General features: G+C 35.2%; 1 protein-coding gene across 10 annotated transcripts in view; it reads left to right on the forward strand.

The window, feature by feature from the left end:
• LOC149412336 (5'-AMP-activated protein kinase subunit gamma-1-like) overlaps positions 1 to 20,588 on the forward strand; it is a 334,414-nt gene that overhangs the window by 195,171 nt on the left and 118,655 nt on the right. For 4 of the 10 annotated variants that reach the window (XM_089645904.1, XM_089645905.1, XM_089645906.1 and 1 more), the window contains exon 2: positions 17,217 to 17,911. The exons of the other annotated variants lie outside the window; for them this stretch is intronic. In XM_089645904.1, coding sequence (XP_089502030.1) covers positions 17,380 to 17,911 — 532 coding nt within the window. In that variant the 5' untranslated portion in view covers positions 17,217 to 17,379. The remainder of the gene's footprint in view (positions 1 to 17,216; positions 17,912 to 20,588) is intronic. 10 annotated transcript variants of the gene reach the window in all.

Consider the following 20,588-nt stretch of genomic DNA (forward strand, 5'->3'; position numbering starts at 1 on the left):
GGGACCGTGAATCGAAGAAGAACGCATATCACCTTCGTTATTCAGCTTAAAAACCTTCCTCAAATGACTGACCAAATTCACAAAGTATTTTTAATTAATATTTCCGTTTCACTGATGGAGTTAATTAAAATTCGGTTTCACTCCAACACTTGTATTAAATTTTAGTTTTATGTTAAGTTACAAACACAAAATAAGAAATCAAATCGTTCAATAAAAATATCCTTACGATAAAACGGTTATAAACATCAATTAATTCATATGCTAAGAAGCTAAGAAGATCAATACAATTTTCATTGGCCAATGTTTACACGAACATAATGTGTTTTAAGCAGTAAAATTGCTTACATTACGTAATTTACCTGGCACTTTTTCAAATTATTATTAACGTTTGCTTTTATTTTTCGTGTTCTAATTTTATTTTAAGCTCTCTCATTCTGCAGCATTTGTCGTTGGAGCATCGTCATTGGAAGTTGTGAAAAGAAAGTCATTAGTTATTATTAGTCCCGTCATTAAATTAATACAAGAAATACAGACTGACCAATAAGGGAACAAAGATGCTCCAACTTTGCCAAAGGATTTTACTGACAGTAAAAACACGAAGTGCTTTGACCATTTTTTAAGCAGATTATATAGCAAAATCATTAATTAAATTTTAAATCTCGAATCCATACGCAAGTATTTACGACGCACACAAGGACGGCCAAAGGAAATTACGGCGCCAAAAATAGGTAAAGGCATTGTCTTAAAACTAATTATAAATACCTTTGAAACGTTTTCTATAAAACCAGTTTAAAATGAACCGAAAGAATTTATTTTGTGAACGCAACCGAATAGTCGTAAAGCGTGCGCGTAAAGTTATTTTTCTCGAGGCCAATATTGTCAAGCTGAGTCTGATTCATTGACGGGGTAACTACGATCATCCTATTTTCCTTATTTTAAAATCAGAAAATTTACGGCATTGATATTGAAGCGTCAAGTATGTGCTTTAATCTACAATTAGTTTTAACATAATAATTTTAACGAAATATGGATATGTTTTATAAAATCTAATTACTTATGAGTAATAAAAAAGTTAAATGCATGTCCCCCTTTGTCTCCTTTACTAAATCGAGCGCTTTCTTTTCAGGCAGTCTAGGCGACTCCGCTCTAAAGGAAATGAAGATAAAGACAAAAGAACTAAATATTTCAGTTTTATAAGATATCGTTATTTTACAGTTTAATCACAATTAAATGTCATATTTACCTATCTCATCAGTTCAAAATACAAAAATAATTTTAATTATTTTTTTTTTTTAATACTAGAAGCACTTGACCCAAACTAATCCTAATTAGGTAGTTTGTCTGAACGTTTTTCTGACCAGAATATTAAATAAAAATATTTTTCGGTCTATTTCGATAATTCGGCCTTGTTTGCGACGATTTGACTTTAATCAACATAAGTAACTACTATCAATTATTTTGATGTCTTCCACTAAACATCACCATACATAAAACTTCTCGAGTGTTTATTTTGTAGTACCCAATTTTATTTTCCAAATCAGTTTTTTTAATGTTCTGTTAGGTATATTATTATTACCAAACATAACAACTTACCTTCTTCCTACCTTCAACATTATTAAACTGCCTACGTGGCTTTTTTTATACAAAAGTTAAATTTCTATTTGAGGCCTGTTTTTAATCAAAATGTGCTACTTTCTTTATTTATGTTTTAAATTATGAAATATAGGGCATTTAAGAATTCCATTTTTAATAATTTTAGAGGCAACTACTTGTGAGTTGATGGTAATTATTTAGAAAAATAATTTAACTCCATGTACTGTGCAAATGTGATGAAAAAAATATATAAACTAAAATTTCAACTCAACAATTTTTGAATATTTTGTTTTTCATTATATCGACACAGTGGGTAGTAAGTGTGTAAGCTTATTTAAAAAATATAATTAACTCACCAAAAAATGTCAAAATTGCATCTAAAATCATTCAAATTTGAATTCTTTAATGACCCATCAGAACAAAAAAAACAGCACATTTTGACTACGAAATAATTGTTTTTTGGTTGCGTATTTTGGCCTCAAATCCAAATATGTATTAGTTTTGTATGAAAAAGACCGCGCAGCCGTTCCCCTTAAACGTGTTTCTTGTTTAATTTGTCGGGCGTGAAGTTCTTTTGTAGAAAAACAAAGTCTGTTCCATGTTTTTGCCAAATAACAGAGTATTCTGTTCGTCATTCTGGTGGATGTTAGTATCCATGTCTTACCGTGTATGTGTGCTCACTCACCTTGTGCCATGTGGAATCACTTCCTCAATTGCATATTGCAAGTTTATTTCTTGTTAATTATATTGATTGGTTTAATCCTTCTACACGTATACAGAAGAGAAATCAATACAATCTGCCCTGATGATGGACGCTGGAACGCTGTCCGAACCGGTGGCCAAAGATGAAGGAAGCTTAACACGACATAATAACCCAAAAATCACGATAATGCTTTTGGCACTGAAAATCTCAAATCATTTCCATCAGAATCAATGCGATGTCTTCCACATACGGACAAAACGCGATCATTTTTCCACTTTTTACGAAGCATCAACTAGCTTTTATACCTTAGTTTATTTTGAATTAACTTCATTATGCAGAACTCAGCTAAACGCCCCAAACTAAACCATTTGTAATTGGTCATAATTTTGGAATCATCCTCAAGTCTAAGCAATTACGCAGTCCAAGTGAGTGGGCATTTTTCGCAGTCGTCAAAATGTTTGTATTTTTTCTTTCTTTTGGGAACCGTTAATGGCATTCTTAAAACACAATTATATTTCTTTAGAACCCTTAGATTATCTGGTTGTTTCTCCAGGCTCTCTGACCTACTGACACAAGTCCGTTTAATTTCCTTTGTATTTAATTTCAAAGTAATTTAGTCAAGCACGATTACAAATTAACTCACTTAATGTAGAGATTACTTTGACAGTGTAAATGAATCATATTTGTTCGACCATACGAACAAACATGATTCATTTATCGTATATTTGATTAATAATTTCTTGTGATAAATTACACGCAACAGTCGACCTACTTTATAAGATTAATCACGTGTAGGACCAAAGAAATGTCTGTCCAGATATGCAAACTTTATTTATTTTATTTTTTTACGTGAATACCGCTCAAGAGTCCCAACTGCCAGTGAAACTATTGCATCCGCCAAATGAGGTTATCAAGTTATCGTTCAATTGATCAAGTAATTTTTTTAGGCTTAGTAAGAGTAAATTTTCCTAAAAAAATATTCCACTCTTCACAATTTTGCTTAATCAATATGAAACCTCTCTGGTAGCAATTAGGTATCTACCTTTATTTTGTGAGCTACTGTTTTCAATAATGAAGCACATAAGTAAAAAAAAAATACACTGAAAATTGAAACCACTTCGATCGAATCACGCGTTGTTGCTTTAGTTTCACAAAAACGAAGAAGTAAGATTTGTAGGCTTCGGAGAAATTGACAATGCGGTGGCATTGAGACTTGAGACCCCTGTGTGGGCATGGATAGTGGATAACCCTTGAAAGGTTCCGCGTCGTGGCATACATTCCAAAAATGAAGTTTAATTCCCGCCCGCGGCATAAGTGATACTATTAGATAATCTTGTAAGTTTTGTAGCGCCCTTCGTGGCAGCAGGACGCGTCCTAATGCTTCCTCCAACCGCTTTGTGTTTTTTTAGTATTTTCAAGGGAAATGAGGCAACATCCCTTTGAAATTATTTTTAAAATCAATCCATCAACATTTGAACTTAAATAAAAATAAACTTAATAATTATTAGAACTTTATAATATGTGATTTGAGTGCAGTGTTTTAAAGTGAATATTCTGAAATTTGCTCAAAAATATTGGACTTTCGAAACGAACGGCGACCGGTAAATGCACTCCAGATGTTTTCAACAAAATTCTCGGAAACTGGGCAAGCTTGGACACTGGCAAGTTTTTTACTAAGCCCAGAGTAAGTTATTACCCAACCGTCGCTTTTTATTGCGGACAGAATGCACCACTTCAACAATTACCAGGAACAGGATTACATGGAGATAAATGATGGACTTGCCAAACGTCACAGCGGTGCTACCAGGGTCTCTTATCTATGTGAGGTGTCAGCGCTTTATTAGCAGCAGATACATACCTGGACGCTGTTGTTGGACGCGGTGGACTCTCTTACTGCAGCAGCTGGTCCAGTTCCTTCACCACTTAGGATTCTTGCTGCAGAGTCTCCATCTTCTATCTTCGTAGAACGTCACAGCGGTGCTGCCAAGGTCTGGTATCTGTGAGAGGATAGTGTGTCAGCGCTTTATTAGCAGCAGACACATACCTGGACGGATGACGAACCTCGTGCTGGCACTGTTGGTGGACGCGGTGGACTCTTTCGCTGCAGCAGCTGGACCAGTTTCTTCACCACCTGGGATTCTTGCTGCAGAGTCTCCATCTTCTATCTTCGTGTCACCTGTTCCTTTACTTCATTTTACTTAACTTAACTTCACTCTATTTTTGTAATATTTATATTTTCTGTAATACCTGCATCAACTGTAAAGCGCCCCTGAGGTGATATCTCACAAAAGCGGCGCTATACAAATTATCCAATAATAAATAAATAAATAAAAAAATCTGGTCACTTTGCGCATAATTCGTTCCATGGAGCGGATGCAACACGAGAGATTAGCGAAGCAAGTCTACGATGCACAAATAGATCGGACACGTCGGGGCTACTGCCTACATTAACCTGACAAGGATCAAGTATCAACGACTCCGAAGTAGGGCATTTGAAGTTGATGGACGTGGATAAAACCACGGCTTTGTGGAATGGATTCTCCCTATAATTCCAATCAATTCACAGATATTAAACCCATTAAACTTAGCAAATTGAAGTCTATATTTGAGGAGTATAAAATCTGTCATAGCTTTTTGGTAATGTAATATTTGAAAATAAATGTTGTCTTTGGATCTCAGAATGATTAGATGTATTACATAATGAACAGCTTGAATTCGTCGATATATTGAATGCAAAGTAAACGAAACTTCTGAAACGCCTGTATTGAGATGGCCATGTACAGGAGTGATGGTTCAGTTAAGTTTATATTATACAAAAAGATGAGCAGATTACAATTTACAAAATTTACCATTTACTTCCCCGCTTCGCCCGAAACTGAACACTGTTTATAACTGTGCAATTTCAAAGCTAATGATTGAACAGACTTTGCGAGCTGGATGTATTGCATTGACTGCAGTGAGTTATCTACACTAAAAGCTTTGAACATTTCATCGCATCAGGCAGTCGAGAGTTATGGTTGTTTCAGGTAGAGATTATCCGTTTTATAGTTAGTTGTATATATATTTATTTTTCTTTCGATCTCTTGGGCCGGCTAGTAGAAAATTTGAACTTCCTCCCCAGGGGCTGGAATCAACACCGCTAAATAAACACACCAAATTGGATAGTACCGATATTTATTTCGTATACGTTGGTAAATTTTAAAATATAATGTCAAACAGCTTTATAAAATTGTGTGCGCTCTGTGTGCAAGAGTGTCACCAAAAGTTGATAAAATGCATTGTCAACGACAACGCTTCTATCTGCCAAGTTCCAGCTCGGTCGGGTATCAGAAAATGGGTTAGTTTCCACTTCCACGATTCCATTCCATTTATTATAAAATAAAATCTAAATACAAATAGATATTTAATCATTGAAAATTTGAAACAGAAAAATCTGAAAAAAAAACATGCGCGTCTGGGACTTGAACCCAGGATCTTCGTCATGCCGGGACGGTGCAACTGTGTAACGGTGTAACTGCGCTAATCGGTCCTTTTTTAATTCGGTCATATATAACATTATCTTAAATTTTTTAACGCGTATTTTGAATACCTAATATTATCTTCAATAATTGAATATTACAATTTGAAGTATTTGTCATTAAGTTATTAAAAAATATATATATATTTAGAAATAAACAGAAAAACCTTCATTTACAAATAAAAATAAATATATGTATTACATTATATTTGTATGTAATATAATTATTAAACACTGACCTAACTTCAAAACTTTCGTTAGTGAAGATTTGTTTTGGTTCAGAAATTACACATATCATACATCGTCTTTGTGACTCGTTTAGGAATATACCTTGTATTTAGTACTTATTATATTTTTTAGCTGCGCTTTACCTATTAAAACTGAGCCACGCTAGTGTCAGCATTTTCCCTACGGGAGATGTGGCGTGCGCTTCACTAATTTTTTTTACCAATGCTTTTTCACTGTGCGTGACGCCTCAAGAGCGTGAAGCCTGTATAAATTTGCATGCAATTCCGTCCTCTGTTTCCTGCTTCTCTGTTGACACGTAATATTTTTAAAAATGTCAATTGCTGTGGAGTTTGGAAGTATACATTCAACTGTCAATAAAATAAGAATGACGGCTTATTGTTTGATCCATGTATTTCAATACGATTTTTTTTTCTTTATTCAGTTCATTGTTTATTACATCCTTGAAGATTTTTTGACCATCATTCTAGGCACATGCTCGTATGGTGGTGGTCGATTGTACCACCCAGCCACCAGCATTAGAAGGAGGTTGGAGTTTAATCGATCGGTATACAGGCAACCTAGACAGTATTGGAATTTAGGATGAGCAGGAATAAAGGAATTGATTGAGCGTTGTATGCTTTATGTATTTCCTCTTCTTGCCTCTCCTTGGTTTTTCTTGGCTCTTCCTGTTCCTTGTATCTTCTTGGCTCTTCTTATCTCTTCTTGACTCTTCTTAGATCGCCTTGGCTCGTTTTCACTCTTCTCGCACCTATTGGCTCTTCATAGTTCTTACTGGTTATTCGTGTTTCTATTTGACTATTCGTGGCTCTTCTTCATTGCCAATATATGTATATAATTATAATTGTTATGGGATTGTTAAAATAATGATACTCCGAGTTTAGGTCACTCTAGTTTATTGTTTAACTGAGTAGGTACGGAGATTACGATGCGTGCGTTCTAGTTGCGGGCTGGGATGTGGGAGAGAAATAAAACTAATACATGGGCCTTTATACTACTACAATAAAAATAAACTAAACTTCCCCACCTTCCTCTTTCCTTTCCCCACTTACCTTCAGCCTCACAACATCCCCCAATTGGGGATGCCATAGTCTCACTGGCTCCAGACGGGAGCAGTTGGGACTCTTGTGAGGTATTCACTATAAAAAAAAATATATATATACAGGGTGTATCGGCACTAACCCGACAAACTTTAACCAGCTATTCCTTAGCACATTTGGAGTAAAAAATGTTATGTGCACTTTGCTGTCCGGTAACGTTTTTTTTTAATAAAAAATTAATTAAACATATTTTCACCACATGTCACCACTGTTTTATCCTTTGTCAAAATTTGAAAGCAACATCGCAACTCTCGCGTGTTGCTGCGAACGAAGCCCGTATTACATAATCCAGTACCAGAAAAGAAATATTTTATTTAACAATAATGATTATTCACATTTTTCGTATGCGAATCACTGATTGTCTTCTTGTATTGTACACATCAGTTTTATTTTTGTATCTAAATTGTTTCACCTCTGGAATGCTTTGGTTTCACCTCTTACGCGTTTCACGTATTAAATAGTCTAATTTTGAAACTAAGAAACTAATTAGTAGATTTCCTGAATTTATAATCGAAGTCCAATAATTCTGAGCACTTTTAAAAACAATTTTCCTCACTTAGGTACTTATCAATAATAATAATTGGATTATTTGAACAGCGCCGTTGTTTTTTAAATCACCGTAAGTGCTCTGTCAAAATGTTACTTGCTAGGCTATCCTACAACGTATATTTTTTAATAAATTTAGTTATTTACAACTTCGCGGAATGTGATTTATGAATATTATTGCTTATGTTAAAAGCCTTCCAGAATTACCGGAATATAACGAGCAGCTTGACACACTTAAGTTTATTTCCACTAATTTGAAGGTACAAAGAATGTATAGTTTTAAAAACAATCCCGATGAATCAAAAAACGGTTCATATAAAACTGCTGCGCAACACACTGAGACAAAGGAAAGCACTCACACAAACGTCATGACTGCATTGGATTGACCACCTGCAAATGAATGCTGCCAGATTGCTAATTTATTTAAACAATAATTATTAAATTTTATTTAAAATATCGCAATTTTTTTAAAAAATCGACAATAAATTACAACTATAATTTAAAAAAAATATTCTTAACCCCACGCTTTTTCGTAATTGATTAATTAATTCAGAATTTAAACGTTGCTTGAAATGACTAGCCGTATTTGGTGACCAGATCTGAATATCCAGGTTCAGAATTTAAACGTTGCTTGAAATGACTAGCCGTATTTGGTGACCAGATCTGAATATCCAGGTTTAGAATTTAAACGTTGCTTGAAATGACTAGCCGTATTTGGTGACCAGATCTGAATATCCAGGTTCAGAATTTAAACGTTGCTTGAAATGACTAGCCGTATTTGGTGACCAGATCTGAATATCCAGGTTTAGAATTTAAACGTTGCTTGAAATGACTAGCCGTATTTGGTGACCAGATCTGAATATCCAGGTTCAGAATTTAAACGTTGCTTGAAATGACTAGCCGTATTTGGTGACCAGATCTGAATATCCAGGTTTAGAATTTAAACGTTACTTGAAATGACTAGCCGTATTTGGTGACCAGATCTGAATATCCAGGTTCAGAATTTAAACGTTGCTTGAAATGACTAGCCGTATTTGGTGACCAGATCTGAATATCCAGGTTTAGAATTTAAACGTTGCTTGAAATGACTAGCCGTATTTGGTGACCAGATCTGAATATCCAGGTACTTCCTCACCTTCCACTCCTTCCCTTAGCCATAAAACTTACCCCAATTCAACATAAAAATTGTTTAAATTATCGGATGTAATGAAATGCATAATAATTAGACCCCAAAATACTTAATTATTCAGGGAAATAAACCCCTGAGTCATCAGTTGGAAATACCAACGACATTAAGTGAAATTAACAATGCAATAATCCTATTATTGCATTGTTTAAAATTTCACTTAATTATTAGCATTAGCAAATAATATTGGGATTAGCAAATAATAATTTACGACAATTTACTCGGAAATCAATAAAGCCAGAATAATAAAAAAAGAAAGTTATCACTTACGTCGTCTGTAAGTGGCTTTACCAAAGTTTGATAATGCCGTCAGAAGGTGAAACAGCTGTCACGCGTAATAATAATTACAACTAGCAGAACTTGTTTATAAACACACTGTTTTTATAAATTTTTTAATAAGACTGTTAAAATAAAAAAAATCTCTAAATTGAAATGGAGTTCTACAAACTAAACTTAAAATCAAATAAATTTATTGCGAAGGTTCAAAGTACTGTACTGTAATATTATATTAAATAATTTTTACGTGTTTAATTATTGTTTAAAGTCAGATTAAAGCGATTAAAAAACCCACCTGGCAATTCTTATTCGAGTTTCGTTGTTTTTACGTATTGGCGCGCTTACAAGCATCAGTCGTCTCATTTTTAACCATTAATATTTAGTGTGTAGGAAAGAGAGAAGACGCTTTTCGACACACTTGTCGAAAAACTTGTTGAATGCCGACGGGCATACTCTTCTACAGATTTTATTAAATATTGATATGTAGGTAATATTGATGTGTAAATGAATGACATTGTGAGAATTTTACCAATAAATAATAAATGAAAATGCGGACATGTAGTTTATGTTAATTTTTTTATTGGAGCATTTGTTCGAAGTGACTACCATTATTTTCGATGCAAGCGTGTAGTCTTGTTATATTTTGATTATTTAAGTTTGCAGGATTTGCTTTAATTTCTGCAGCGGCTTCCATCACTCGTTCGAGCAGTTGCTCTCTTGAGGCTATTGGCTTAGCATACACTTTTTCCTTGAGAGCCCCCCACAGGTAGTAATCCAGGGGGGTCAGGTCGGGTGATCTTGGTGGCCAAGCAATGGCCGGACTTCCACGGCCTATCCAACGACCAGGAAACTCGACATCCAAGTAGTTCCGCACGGCAATCGAATAGTGTGGTGGGGCTCCATCGTGCTGGAACCACATTCTCCGTAGTAATTCGAGGTTCACATCTTCCAGAATCTCGCCCAGTTGCACTTGTAAGAACTCCAAATACATCGGTCCATTTAGTCTGGGAGGCAACTCGATTGGACCGAGTATTTGATTTCCCAGGATTCCTGCCCACATGTTGATGGAAAATCTGTCCTGGCTCGACGACTCCCGAACAAGCTTGGGGTTTTGTTCAGCCCAATGGTGCAAGTTGTGCACATTTAGCACTCCTGTTTTAGTGAACTGTGCTTCGTCGGTAAACAATATGTTTTTCATGAAGTCTGCATCTCTTATGACATTATGCAGCATTCTTCTGCAGTACACGACTCTGGAAAAGTGGTCATTCTCCATGAGGCCTTGGCAGCGCCTATAGTGAAAAGGTTTGAGCCCGTGCTTCTTCAGAACTCTCCATACCGCCATGTGTTCCCTGTGTCCTATCATCAGAGCGACCCGACGCACGGACAGCGTGGGGTCTTCGGTAATTAAGTTCAGGATTCTCTCCTCAACTGCCACAGGAACGATGTTGTGTCCTCCGCCGGCGCCTTCAATCCGTCCGATGCCACAGTCACGCAATTGTTGATACATCTGAAACAAAACAACAAATAACAACTGCTTTTATTATTCAGCTCAGTAATAATGTCAAATAAACAATCGCGGGCTTTTTCACTCATTTTATTTTTAAAGAACACTTATTTTAGGCACATATCAGAAAACTTACGTTTTCTCTTCATTTATTTCATTTTTTTATAGTAAAATGTATAACAAAGTGTTTTAAATTATAATTTTCTTAACTAGGTACGGTTGATATCTTGGATTCACAGGGGTGAAATTGAATTCAAGTAATTTAAATAATCCCATGGTGAGAAAGGGAGTGAATTCAATTGCAGTGAATGATGCATTTATTAGAGATTAAAATTAATTAACTTTTTAAAACGCCGTTTAGTGACCACTGAACACAAATCACCTAAAGTACAATTTACATTTTTAAAGTTGGTGGCCCCTTGTTATGTTTTTAATGTTCCCAGTTTAAATTTCAAAAGCGCTTTTTGGCATTATCAATGAATGTAAATAGTTTCAATAAACAATTGATAGGGTACAAACCTGGACAAAGGTAGCATGGTGTGGGACGCGTCTTCCAGGAAACCTCATGCGATACTCCCTTACGGCTGCTCGTGAATTTCCATTGCAAAATCCATAAACAAAAACAATATCTGCTTGCTCGGCAGGTGGATAATTGAGGGGCATATTTCAACAGTAAAAACTTAGATAACAAAACAAAAACGAAACTAGAAACTTGATGACATGCGAACTCCCAAAACAGCACTGACCACTGATACGAGACGGGGTGGCGGGAACCACACGGGACTTGAGACAGAATATGTGTGAAAGAGATGACAGTAGCGCGGCGTTGCCAATTATTTTACCCCTATACTGTGGGCAGTAGCGGAGTGTGGAAATTTTATTTATTTTTTGTTTTTAAAAGAAAAAAAATGTTACCGGACAGCAAAGTGTACATAACATTTTTTACTCCAAATGTGCTAAGGAATAGCTGGTTAAAGTTTGTCGGGTTAGTGCCGATACACCCTGTATATACAGTGGGTTGCCATATTAATAGGGACACCTATGGAAAATGTGTTTTTCACACTTTGTGTTCATAAAACAAAGATGTTTATAATTTTGGTGCGGTAATTATTATTTATTAACAAGGACATTGAATTTTGAAAATTATATACACCGTATTTGTTCTTAATCTGCGATTATTTTATTTTTTTTTATTATTTTTAAACATTATTGAACAAAAAGTTAATATTTCCTAATTTCGCCTTTAGCCGCAATAACAGCTTGTACACGCCGTGGTATACTATCAATGCACAATTTTGCAGTAATCTTTAGTTCAGGAGAATGATGCCACACCCGGATGAGGGTTTCGATGAGCTGCTGCTTTATTGTGACCACCTCCTTGGCAATCTCCCTCTTGGTGAGCTCCTACAGGTTTTCAATAGGGTTCAAGTTAGGGGAATTCCCCGGAAAAGGTAAAACCGGCACATTTTTTTCAGTCATGAGTGCAGTGACAGTCCTGGCTTTATGAAAAGGTGCGGAATTGTGCAGAAAGACGTATTCCTGGCCACCAGGGAACCATTCTCCGACTTGAGGCAGTAATCGATTTTCCAGTATTTGTCTGTACTGATCCTGCCTCATAGTCCCTTGCACGATGTGGAGGCGCCCCATCCCTTTGTAAGAGATGACTGACCACACCATGATACTGGTAGGGTGTTTGATCGTCTCTACAAGGCAGTCCGGATGAAATTTCTCTCCTGGGCGTCGTCGGACGAACGATGATTTATACAACAAAATTTGGAATATGGACTCGTCAGAGAAGCACACCTAAAAAAAGGCCATAATTTAACTAATGGAATTTTTTAAAGTTTGATAACCACAAAATTGTTAATTACCATATTCCAGTTCTCTATAGTCATGTTTTGGTGTGCGTTGGCCCATTCCAGTAGTTTTTTCCTCATATCTACTGTGAGGCGAGGATTTTTAGCTGGCCGATGACCAATGAGCCAATATCCTCTGGACTCTCCTTTGGGAGACTTCGATATCATCTTCGTTGATCATCAAGGTCAGACGAGCCACACTCTTTTTGCGGTTTTTTGAGACAGACGTCTTTGATTTTGCGGTCAGTACGAGGTGTAGTGATTCGTTTTCTGCCACATTTCCCATTGTGATTCAATTCAAGGGGCAGGTTTTGATTGATTTTCTAATTTATCCCGTTAACCACAGACTTTAAAATACCTGTAATGGTTGCTATTTCCCTTTGGGAATGTTGAGTGTTCAATAATAGTGTCTTCACTTCCACACATTTTCTTGGGGACGTGTCTGAAGACCTAGCCATACTGAAAAAACAGAACATTGGACTCAATATGGAAAAAAAACTATTCACTGAAATAAGATATGAAAAAAAAAATTACAAAATAAATAGATAATTAATAATTACTTACATTTTTGTACAGATAAACTGTTAAAACTCTTAAATATAATTATTATGAATATTTATTTACCAGAACTTCAATCACGAATTTTCACAAAAATGCTGGCCACATGGAAAAAACCTTAAATTTTCGAGGGATGTGGCACTTTGCGAGTGTTGCCACTTCTTAAAAGTATCAGTGGTGATACCAGCAACAAAAATAACGAAGGAATGGCCATCATATCCAAGTTATTTAGAAGTAGAGATAACGTAAACATAAAAATCAGGAAATATTGGAACTGTCCCTATTAATATGGCAACCCACTGTATCTTTCTCGCTCTACACTGACGGTGTCAAACTCCTGACTTTATTGTCCCACATCAAGCAATATTAAAGCTACGTGAATGACTTTAACATAAATTTTATCTTATCTTTTTGCGGTGAAATTTAAATATTTTTTAATAATCGTTTCACATAACTTAACAGGTGAGCGCAGGTTGCACGGAAATATCGCGAAGACTGTCTAAAACGTTTAAATAATCGTGCTGTGCACTCGGAATAATAACTTATCCGTGAATGAATGCTCAATTAGCTATATTCATTTCCACTTCCGCTATGAGATTCTTCCCAGACTGTAAACGTATTATCCGATTTCTCGTGTAGGGCTGCATTTGTCAAAATATTTTTTAATTAACCAAATAACTCGTTTTTCAAGGAAACCATGAAAAAAATGTAATATGGCCGTTGTAATAGCTATTAGTTTGTGAACTGAACGTGTGATTAATATACAATTACAGCAAAATGAACGTACGTAATTGAAGTTCACAAAATACTAGTATGCCCGGTAGGGTGACCGTGATATTTTGTTTATGGAATGCTTGTGTTTTAATACTTATTTACAACATATTAACATTTAAGGTAAACGTTATTACCCGTCGGTTTGTAAGCTTTTGTAAGAACAGTATTTTAATGTTGTAAGAAAATGCATAATTTAAAAATGATAGACAAACGTTCCCGAGTTACAAAAAAATACCTGGCCCTGTTTGTATTCTCTGTACTCCAATCATGAGCTGACATTGTAGCTGGCGCAATGATGGTGGACTTATAGACGTGTTACACGATGCTCTTTTTCATACCAATCCCCATTTGTAAACTACATCGGAACCCGTATGACAAAATCTTTGCTTTAAACGAGAACTATTATCAAATTTACAATTTAACACAAATATTTACTATGGTTCTAAATCGTCAAAAGTGGTAACACTTTATTACCATAGAACACACGGAAGCGCCTGTTATTTGCCTTTGCCGTCAACAAATCATCAAAAATACACGAGATATTCACGTTCTCAATCAGTAATAAACATATTTTTATCAGTATTTTAATATAACACGAAATAAACATACAACACTTTCACAACATACATATAGTTAATTAAACAATGACATATGACAAATTGATGTGAAATAAAGTCCGCCATCTTAAAATGAACGAAAATCGGTACCAAAATTGAACACTTTATTTTTTCATCCTGCATCCATTTGAAAAGTCGACGGTCATCTATGGAAACTAGATGAAGACAAGCACCGTGCAAAAAGCCCATTCGCTTGCCCATTGAACGTTGATTTGAACCACTCTGCTATAAATCGGCCAATTGTAGCAGGGTGAAATTTTTTTAAATTATATTTTTAACATTTTTACAAACGCATTGTATGTTTAAATATCCAATACTATCGTTCGCATTCCAGTTTGCAGTTAGCGGTTTGCATTGTGTTGTTCTCCTGATAATGCTGCATAATTTTTGGTCACCCTGAACATGCCCTCTACTACCTCAAACAGTCACAACCGTCGAACCGCTGTTATATTCGGCAAATATGCCTTTTGTTTGTTCATCAAGATTTAAATCAATCACCAATGGGATGGAAGGTACTAGAATACTAAGTGCTAAACACCTGCAACGTGCAGTAACTATTATTTCGTTTTTCAGGAACAAACAAACATTCTATACTTTTGTTTTTTTTTCTATTATCTTCAAACAGATTTTTCATACAAAACGTCATGAATTTAAACACAAAAGGTTTTAAAAATATCTCCGATCTAAAGTTTGACAAATAAATTCCACTTCAATTTATAATCAGATAACCCAATTGTAGAACAAATAAACTAATACTACTACAGTTATACTTATCAACTTGCACTTGCAAAATACACCGATGTGTTTGGAGAATGTTTGTCTCCTATGACATTGCTTGCACAAACATTGAACCAAATGTTGCAAATCGTCTTGACTAGCTTTATACACGTGCCGCGATTCAATTTTCTTCTAATTGGGTATAGTTCAAGTGCGAAATGATCCTCTTTAATGGAATTATTTGGTACTTTTTTTCCTTCATTTTCACATATTAAATTGAATTGAGCCATTCTGTGTCAAACCTGATAATTCGTTTTAATGATTCTCCATCTAAATGCCCTTACCGCATTGAATGAAATCTTTTAAACACAGGCGTAAAATGTGAATACTTTGTATTTTCTACTGGTATTTTAATGGACGGTGATCCAATAAACAAATATCACTAAGTTTCTAGACACTTTTGCACAGTCAAACAATCGAGAAACACACCAAACACGCGCCTTTCGACTGTGAGATGATGTGCTGGCTTTTATTTTTGATTTCTCTCACGATAGGTTCACGCCTTCTTATGCTTAAAAATGACCTCCACACAGCATTTTCTTTGGTAAGCACCCTCCGTATAGTCCGTGCAGTTTGGTCGTACCTCGGCATTGTACATATTTTGTTTTGATATTATACTAAGTATAAATAATTTGTTTTATGCGAAAACGCCAATAACTAATTTTATGTTATATTTAATTTGTGGAGATCAATGTTCATTTGCGTGGAAACTTTTATGCATTCAATAAAGCCTTCAAATAAATTAACTGTCGGGTACTTTACAACTTTATAACTACAATACCATCGGTCGGGTAAGTACCTAATGGCCGGACCTATGCTAATAATTGAATTTTTATTTGACCGTTCTATGAATTTGTTTACTAACTTGTCGCCCGTGACACAAATGCTCCGATAATAATAGGTACTAATTACCATTATATTTCATAATAACGGAACTATTTTAGAGCCGGTTACAGATCAGGTTTACGCTGCTACGATACTGAATAAAATTAACCTTTATATCTTAAACTCATAGCTACGCTGGACGATTATTCACCAACAAAGATATATTCCATGTTAGTTTTACTTATCTTTTTGGAAGTGACAAACACAAATACAATACCAAATACTAACGTGTTACCTATGTAGATTTTGAATGAAATTAAAGGTAGAAATTTAAGGTAGGTAGGTGCCTACCAGCGGTGTCGCAAGAATTTCTTCTTCTTTTTGCTTTTCCAAAACGATTTACAAATGATAAACGATTTACCGAAATATTGAAAGGAAATCATTTTCGAATTTTGCTCCAGAAAGTTGTCTGGATATTACTTTCTGGAAGGGGATTACCAAAGTTATAAAAATACCAACTGAATACTGTTAGTTTTGGAAAATCACGTAATTGAAAGTCACGGCACGTCGCTGGCACCTACCTCTCTTTCATTTCAGGGATTTTGCAATGACGCGAGTCTATCTGTAATAGTAAGTTAATCGAATTAATTAAGTTACCTTCAGTGATTTAATAAGCAATGTCTGTGTTCTTTATTATGTACTATCGTTAGAATAGTTTCTCATCCAGTCAACGGTCCTAAAATGGACATAGACCTAATTAGGAGAAAACGCGGCACGTACTCGCTCTCCGCGCAGACACGCCGAATGGGATTGTATTTACCTCCGGTAAACATTAGGTACTGATAACAGCACGACACGCGTAATCTTCTAGTTGAATCTTCCATCAAGTACAATTTGCACCAGCCAAATGGAGCATTATCTAATATTATACATTACCTATTAACTTTAATTCACAACAAAAGATGTGCTCCATCTTATTTGCATTGTACAAGAAGAATAATATAACTATTTACCTATTCGTATCAGTACGTTAAGTTAACTATTTTGATTAAATCTAACAAACTCGTTTAAATTCTTATAAATTTTACACCACCAAATTCTTACGAAACGATTATTTATAATCTTATTTTGTCGACAGTGCAAAATGATTAACGCTATCGTGTTATGAAAAAGGCGTATTCATGAGCTTATAAAAATATATGACAATAATTTTTGGTAAAATGTGTTGAAAAAGTGAACCCAAGTGGTAGGCCTGTTGAAACAGGCTGATTTTACAAGCGTTGGACTTTTGAGGGGTAAAAATGTGTAATCGACGCACTACTGGGGGTAAGGAGGGTCTGCTGAACCACCTGACTGGAGGGCGTAGGGGGCGCAGACAGTCACTTCCCCGCGCCGAGTCAGGAGACTCCTGGCACTCCGCTGAGTCTGGCCCCATGGAGGACATACAAGAGCACAACTACTCCAAGTGCGACCGCTACGGAGAAATCAGCAACCCGCGCTTGAGCGGCGGATCCTTCCTCCACGACCGCTTCGACCGGGAGTCATTTGCCAAGCGACTTCTAAAGCAGAAGAGCATCGATGAGACGGACACGGAGACGAGGCGTGCGCGGCACCAGCACTCGCACCACCATCACTCCATCCAGGAGTTGATCCACCACTTTGGGCAGAAGCTTGGCAGCTGGCGGCGCAACAGCTGCGGTGACAAGGACTCCAACCTCTTGGAAGACTTCCGGACGCGCTCGCGCTCACTGGGCGCTGCGCCTCCCTCGCAGCTGCTGCCCATCGATGACTGCGGTGCCACTTACCGCATCTACGATACCATTCTCAAAGAAGGTAATTCGCACTTATTCTACTTATCCTCGTGTTCATAGTCAGCGAAAAGCTCAGAGAAGATGCACATTCACTTTAGTCCTAATGCAGGGGCAGGCAGACCTCGGCTCTTTGAATAGGCGTTTGCGGGATCTTCAGATAACAGGAGCCGCCGAAAGAAAGATGGCTCCAATAGCATTAGCTAGATATTTTATAGAACCTAGCTCTTTATTTTGTACAGAACTTAAAAAAATATATATATTTTCACTGAGATGTTTTTTTTTTACAATTGTATTTTAAAATTTTACAAAACTGAGTATAGTATATTTCAGTATATATTTCATAAGTATATTTCAGTTTGATAGTAAATTTCGCGTAAAATGGTGTTGATATTTGTTTGCGGAATGTCTATTACTAATTTTTTTCATGGAATTAGCTACCCCCCAGGACACAACACTTTGTAATCTATTTCCTGTTGTATAGTGTAAAGTAAGATTATTATTTTTAGTATCGTATTATTAATACGTATTTGCAAAAAAACTGAGAGCTATTGTGGGTAGATTATATAAACCTGTAAGTGTTTCAGTCACCTTCAGAACTTGCAGAATAAACTCTACGATATGGAATAACTGCTTGGTGACATTCTTCTAAAACTAATTAAATTTCCTACAATCAGAACAAAAGTTTTTGCTTAAATTACTAGTTTAAAAAAAAAATCATAGAGACGCAACATATCATTGTTATATCGAAACTTAAATATTTTGCCTGTGCAGACAATAATAATTATGGGAAAAAATATTGATTCAGCATATATCTGACTCTGAATATAAAATAAATTGGAACATGAACACATCATTAGGCCCACGAAGAATGAAGGCATACTTGTTTCAAAATATAACAATAAATTTGGACAGTGAACCCTACAATATAACGTTCCCAAAATGTTCAGCATGTTGCCAAGTAATATAAACAATTCAAAATATCCAAATAGATTTAAATATACGCTGAAAACATAGCTCATAAGTAGAAATACTTAATACTAATCATCAATTATAAATTTAGTGTTATCTTAGACTGACACAAAGAGATTTAGTGTTAAAATAATAATAATAATCTGAATATCTTATAAGTAGCAATAATATTATGCATATTTATTATTAGTAATAATATTATGTATACATATTAACATTGCAATTGAATATGTACATCCTGTTGATAAACTGCTTAATTGTAGTTTAACGGGAAAAATAGAAAAAATATTTTCTTCACTCAACCTTTGAAGTAAAGATATTTTATCATATTTTGAATTTTGGAGTGATGTTCTGCATACGGATTATATTTACGCATTAATATCATATTCTCAAAATGATATTAGGTTCCATCATTGCGATGAGACACTTTTTTAATAGTGCATTGTTTTTTCAAGTCTTTTGTGCATGAGATCATAAATTATTCTAGGTTATGTTCATAATGTATTCAATATCTGCATGACGGCCTCCGTCGTTAATAGATTACGATCTTTAGCTTCGAATCCACAAAATTTGATTTCATTAATTTATTTCCCCACCTTCCTCTTCCTTATCTTCTTCCCCTCCCCACTATCTTCATCCTCACAACATACCCCAATTGGGGATGCCATAGGTTGGGAGAATTCAAAACTCTTATACGGTACTCAAATAAAAAAATGATCATCGCAATGCCTACATCGAAATAAGTAGGAACTTCCTGCTTTATCACTTTAATATATGTGCTTGAAGTTTGAATTTAAATAGACTAAATCAATGTTATTTAATGTTTGATCAACAATTTCCCGTTTAATTACACTCATTACTCATTACTAATACACGAATGAAGATAAACATTAGTATTTACCCTTTGTAATCATTATTATTAAATACTGATGTTTTGTGTGGAATTCGTTAGAATAAATTTATTCTCAATGTCATTGTCTATATTGCCTGCCCCACTTGTCCGCCCCTTTTTATACAATCTCAATTCAGGAAGACAAATTATTTGCATAAATAATTCCTGTCTATATACCAAGCTAGTTTCAGTAATTTAACTCAATGTGATGTAATAATAATAATAATGCCGCACTTAACATCATTGAATACTATTTATTTACAGTATAAACACAAACATTTGTTTTAAGCAATTTTTTTAAACAATTCTACCGGTTTAAAAAGTACCCTGCAATCCTAATTAATTAATCCTTATTCTAATAATTCTCCTGATACCCTGTCTCAGGAGAATTTAAAACTAACATAAGCTACAAAATACTTACAGATATAAATACTTACAGATATAAATACTTACTTACATATTTAGGTGTTGGAGTGGGGGTTCAACAAAGGGGAAGGGGAAATTAAGAGGTTAACGGAAGGAAGTGTAATAATATGTTTAGAAGAGAGTAACAAGGTAAATTTACTCGCATTACTACTTGAGCTGCTCGGGTGTAGACCATGTTAACTGACAAAAATAAGTTTTGAGATGTAGCATTTTGAATGTTAGGATGCATAAAAATAACATAATTCGTAAAAAATGAGTCGTTTTTATGTTATATGAATCACAGAAAATGTAATCGGTTGATAAGATGACGTGCCATGAAATAACATCATTTTCAGGTAAACAGTGGCATGTTCATGTAGATACCATTAAAAGTATTTTAAATCAATCAAAGTTGTAGCCTATGCGTGTTAAT

The sequence above is a fragment of the Hesperophylax consimilis genome, chromosome 23 (assembly GCF_061612785.1).
Source record: "Hesperophylax consimilis isolate HC1 chromosome 23, BYU_Hcon_1.0, whole genome shotgun sequence".
Classification (NCBI taxonomy): domain Eukaryota; kingdom Metazoa; phylum Arthropoda; class Insecta; order Trichoptera; family Limnephilidae; genus Hesperophylax; species Hesperophylax consimilis.